At 54.9% G+C, this 4,845-nt stretch overlaps 1 protein-coding gene across 2 annotated transcripts in view; it reads left to right on the top strand.

The window, feature by feature from the left end:
• The first annotated feature begins 1,450 nt into the window (after nucleotides 1-1,450).
• Nucleotides 1,451-4,845, top strand: part of HSPA9 (heat shock protein family A (Hsp70) member 9) — a 23,060-nt gene continuing 19,665 nt past the window's right edge. The window contains exons 1-3 of one of the 2 annotated variants that reach the window (XM_027705088.1): nucleotides 1,451-1,546; nucleotides 2,822-2,880; nucleotides 4,384-4,471. In XM_027705088.1, the coding sequence (XP_027560889.1) occupies nucleotides 1,466-1,546; nucleotides 2,822-2,880; nucleotides 4,384-4,471 (228 nt within the window). In that variant the 5' untranslated portion in view covers nucleotides 1,451-1,465. Of the gene's footprint in view, nucleotides 1,547-1,642; nucleotides 1,682-2,821; nucleotides 2,881-4,383; nucleotides 4,472-4,845 lie in introns of those variants that run through there. The other variant, XM_027705089.1, reaches the window with a different exon arrangement.

Genomic DNA, 4,845 nt, shown 5'->3' with positions numbered 1-4,845 from the left:
AGGGAAAGGCCTCACAGATGCCCTTGACCCACATTCCTGAGCCCTGGGAGTATTTTTAGCCAAAGCACAGAATCATCAAGGTTGAAAGAGACTTTGGAGATTATCCAGTCCAACCATGTACCCATTGGAACCACTGACCTATCACCCAGATCCAGATAGCTCCTGAACACCTCCAGGGATGATGACTCCACCCCCTCCCTGGGCAGCCCCTTCCAGTGCCTGACCACCCTTGCAGTGGAGAAATTCTTCCCAATATCTAATCTGAAACTCCTCTGTCTCAGTATAAGGCCATTTCCCAGCATCACAGAGTGGTTCAGGTTGGAAGGGACCACAGTGGCTCATCTGGTCCCACCTCCTGCTCTAGCAGGGCCATCCCAGAGCACATGGCACAGGATTGTGTCCACACAGCTCTGCAAGATCCCCAGTCAGGAGACTCCACCCCCTCTCTGCTCTCTCTCCAGGGCTCAGTCACTGCCCAGCCAAGAAGTTCTTCCTCCTGTCCAGCTGCAACTTCCCGGGCATCAGTTCCTGCCCGTTCCTCCTGGGCCATTGCTGGGCCCCCCCGAGCAGAGCCTGCTCCAGCCTCTGCCCCCTCCCTGCAGCCCCTGACACCCCCTGGGGAGGGCCCCTCTCAGGCTCTGCTCTGGAGGCTGAACAGCCCCAGCTCCCTCAGCCTTTGCTGCTCCCAGAGCTGCTCCATCCCTTGGGCATCTCCGCAGCCTGCGCTGGCCCCGCTGCAGGAGCTCCCTGGCCCTGCTGTGCTGAGGAGCCCGAGCTGGGCCCAGCCCTGCAGATGTGCCTGCCCAGGGCTGGGCAGAGGGGCAGGATCCCCTCCCTGCCCTGCTCCAATGCTCTTCCTGATGCCCCCAGGACACGCGGCTGGGCAGGGACAGCTGGTTGTACCCCAGGGCCTTCTCCCAGAGCTGTTCTTCCCACCTCTCCCCACACACATTCCCTGTTTCCCGTTCCCGCTCTGAAGGTCCCGCCCTGACCCCTCCCGGCCCTCCCGCCCCGCAAGGCGCATGCGCGGGGTGAGCGTAGGGTGAGACCCCGCGCAGGTACCGCCCCGCGCTCCCCGCGCATGTGCAGCGCCGTCCCTGACGCAAGGCCGCTGCAATCGCTGCGCTTTATCCTGGCCGACCTTGAGCGCGCGCCCGCTGTAGGACCCGGGCTGCTCCGCGCCGCGCCTGTGCGCCCCGCGCCGCTCCGCCGCCCCTCTCCCGCCCCGGCGCGCCTCAGCGGGCGCCGCGATCTCTCCGTCGGTGCCGCCGAGGCCGCACGCAGCCGCGTCGCGGCGGCCGGCGGGGCGGCAGCGCGCCCGGAGCGAGCGGCGGGTTCGGGCGTTCCGCGGGGCGGCCCGAGGCGGTGGGTCCTGCGGCGCCCTCTCGCCCCCCCGCGGCCCACGTGTGTGGAGGGTTCCAGAAGCGCCGCGCGCCGTGTCCGTGTCCGCGCGGGCTGTGCAGCCATGCTGAGCGCGAGCCGCGCCGCCACACTGCCCCTGCGCCGGGCGCGCGCCCGGCCCGCGCACCCCGCCCCGCGCGCGCAGGTACCGCGGAGGGACACGGCGGGGCCGGGGGGGAGAGACGGGATGGCCTGAGGCGGGACCGGGGACGGCGGCGGGATCAGCGAGGACGGGGTGTCCGGGGGGCAGCAGGGGATGCTGCGGGGACATCGCGGGGCTGTGCGGTCGGGAGGGCTCGGAGGGAGCGGGAGAGAGACGGGCAGGCCTAGGGGGGGGGCCGGGAGTAACGGGCTGTGGGACACTGGGAGAGCGGGAGCGGCTGTGGGGGCTGCAGGGGACCGGGGGATCAGAGGGGACGGGGGAGGCTCTGGGGGCATTACGGGGCTGTGAGGCCTGGAGTGACTGGGGCACAGACAGAGGGGGGCCGGGGGACATTGCGGGGCGAGGGCGAGTCCCGATCCCCCCCAGGACAGGCCCGGGCCGCGGCCCCTCAGGGGCTCAGGTTTTATTCAGGAATTATCACTGTGGGCGCGGGGCGGAGCAGCCCCCGGGGGCGCAGAGGGACCTGTTCGCGTGCCTGGGTCTGTTTTGTATAAAGTGAATTTGTGGTGGGATTGGCGTGTCCCTCACCCTCCGAGTGATGGTGAGAGCGGGGACCGCGCTGGGATTTACGGACAGACGGGGATGGCACATCCCACAACACCGGCCTGAGCAGCCTCATCCACCCACGGGCTGTGCCTGCGTCACAGGTCCTGAAAAATGAACAAAATATTCCTGTGGTGTCCCTGTTTGTATTGAGATGTCTTGTTAAAAGCTCATTCTCAAACAGAACAAGGGCTAAAGCTCCCAGAGCCCTCCAGGATGCTGGTTTACAGGTGCAGAGGGGTGGCCACTGCAGAAAGGCTCAGAGTGGCCAAAATGCTGGAGCTGTGCAGCAGAATCTGGAGCACAGATCCCTCAAGGGATGTAGGAGGTCGTTTGTTGCTGACCGGGCACAAAGCCTTGAGAAATGGGGTTAATGTTTATCTGGTGCTGCTGCTCACTGGAAGCTGAAGGTTCAGAGTTGACTTGCTGAAATGTCTCTTGGCTGGTAACATATTCATAGGCTGTCCTGTATGAGGGAAATGCTCGGTTCTGTCATAGAAATCAGGGGTATGGCAGATGAATTGGTGCAGTAATTGGGGTTTTTTAAATCAATTTGACTCTTTCTCAAATCCCTCCTTAGTTTGCGCCCAAGTTTTTAAAGATAAACACTGTAGTGGGACAGTGTAGCTTCAGACACTGCTTGCCTCTGAAAGCCTTGGTTTGAAGACCACTTGATGTTTTAAACTAAATTTCCGTCAATGTGTCTGTTTTCAGACGTTCTGGAATGGCCTCAGTCAGAATGTCCTCAGAGCAGCCTCCATCAGGAGATATGCGTGAGTATTTCCTTGGGGTTTGGGGTTTGGCTGCTTGATGTTGATATTTACTGTCCTCCTGATACCAGAACTGATTGTTGTAGCCAGAGATGGAGTAACAGAGCAAACCCAGCAAAATAAAACTAGAACCTCTGCGTGGAACTTTTCTGAGGCTGTTTCTTTATCTCCAAGGGAACTTTGAGAACTGCTCTTTCTCCCTTCTCCCACAAAATGTGGATTGCTGAGATTTGTTTGATTAAAAACAAACAAACTAAAAAGTACCCTGAACACTGATGGAACAAGTTGTTTTACACTGCCATGGAATGAGGGATGCCTGGCTCCATTGCTCTGGGGATAAAGTTCATTTCAAACAACTCATGCATTTGAATCACTTATTTTTCCTGTTCCAAGATAATGGGAAACGAGTAGCAGTTGGTTTTGCCTTAGTCAGACATTTGTGGCTGATGCTGATTTGGGACATGGGCTGGGAAATCTGTGTTAGGAAAACTGGTTCTGTTTGGTGCAGACAACCTGAGCAGTTGGACATTCCAAGATCACTGCTTTGTTCCTGGAACTGGTGTTAGAGCCACTGGCAGCCTGGGGAGGGAGAAGATGACGTCCTGGTGATAAACACAGTCCTGCTCTGCCTGCAGAATGCCTTCCCCATCCCAGAGCATGGCTCTGTAAGGCAAAGCTGTGATTCAGGGTTCTCTGAGCCTCAAAAGGGCTAATACACTCTTCCTAGAAAGGAGGAAGAGGTTCCAATTTTTTTTAATCCCATTTTTCAGAGTTAAATTAACTTGTTGCTCCTCAGGATCAAAAAGGTGGTTTGCTTTGGCTCTGGCTCAGAGAACCCCACATGGACTGAGCAATTTATCATTGTGGATCATTCTCCCCATGCTAAGCAATGATAAATAAACAAATACCATCTATTTAGTAGTATTTTGACTGCAGGTGGATGTTTTCAAACAAGTTGAAACATCAAAGTTGCCCAGAGAAGCTGTGGCTGCCCCATCCCTGGAAGTGTCCAAGGCCGGGTTGGACGGGGCTTGGAGCAACCTGGGCTAGTGGAAGGTGTCCCTGCCCATGGCAGGGGGTGGAATGAGATGAGCTTTAAAGTCCCTTCCAACCCAAACCAGTCTGTGACTATGATCAAAAGTAACCCAAAACAAGTCCTGTCTGTGTAGGGACAAAATTAGTTATGATTTTGTTTTATGTCAAAATCATAAGAGTTGTTGAGAAAATAAATATGTGTATATATGTATATTTTGGTGAAGAGGAATATTTTATATGTTTATTCTAACAAACAAGGATTTACCTATAAATGATCTGATTGAGAACAGAGGCACAAGATGAAATTCCAGTGTAAGAGTTGGAGAATGCCTTAGGTCAGGATGCAGCGTGGATTTGCTTCAACATCAGCTGGAAAATTGCTTTTGTCCTGTCTTCAGGGCTGGCAGGCTTTTTTACTATCTAGTTCTTCTCTTTAGCAGTAATTTCATTTTACCCCACTGTGCTTTGCAGTTCAGAAGCCATTAAAGGGGCCGTCATCGGGATTGATTTGGGCACCACCAACTCCTGCGTGGCCGTCATGGAGGGGAAGCAAGCGAAGGTGAGTCAGAACGGGGGCGTTGTTTTCCATGCACAACCACTTAAGGAAAAATGTTCTTAAAAAGAAAACCAAGTACTCTCCATCAGTGTAAGAATGTTAATACAAGTATTGCTACATCTTTGTAAAAAACAGGAAAATGCAAGAAATACCTTTTTTTACCCACATTCTCATTTGCAAAGAAACATGGATGTGCCATGTACTACCATTGTTTATTACCAACTAGTTTCAACCTACACAATATACTAGACAAATTAGACAGTTGAGGAAAAGGAAGTAAAATAGATGTTTTCCTACCCTCTGTGTTCAGCTGCTGTTGAGGCTGATACAATTGGTAGTGCTTCTAGTGGTCATTGGGTTGGAGCGCCCAGCTCAGT

This window comes from Neopelma chrysocephalum, unplaced genomic scaffold, assembly GCF_003984885.1.
Source record: "Neopelma chrysocephalum unplaced genomic scaffold, ASM398488v2 Primary Assembly neopelma1_319, whole genome shotgun sequence".
Lineage (NCBI taxonomy): Eukaryota > Metazoa > Chordata > Aves > Passeriformes > Pipridae > Neopelma > Neopelma chrysocephalum.
Note: the sequence above shows the minus strand (reverse complement) of the source record. Positions and strands in the feature narration are given on the sequence as shown.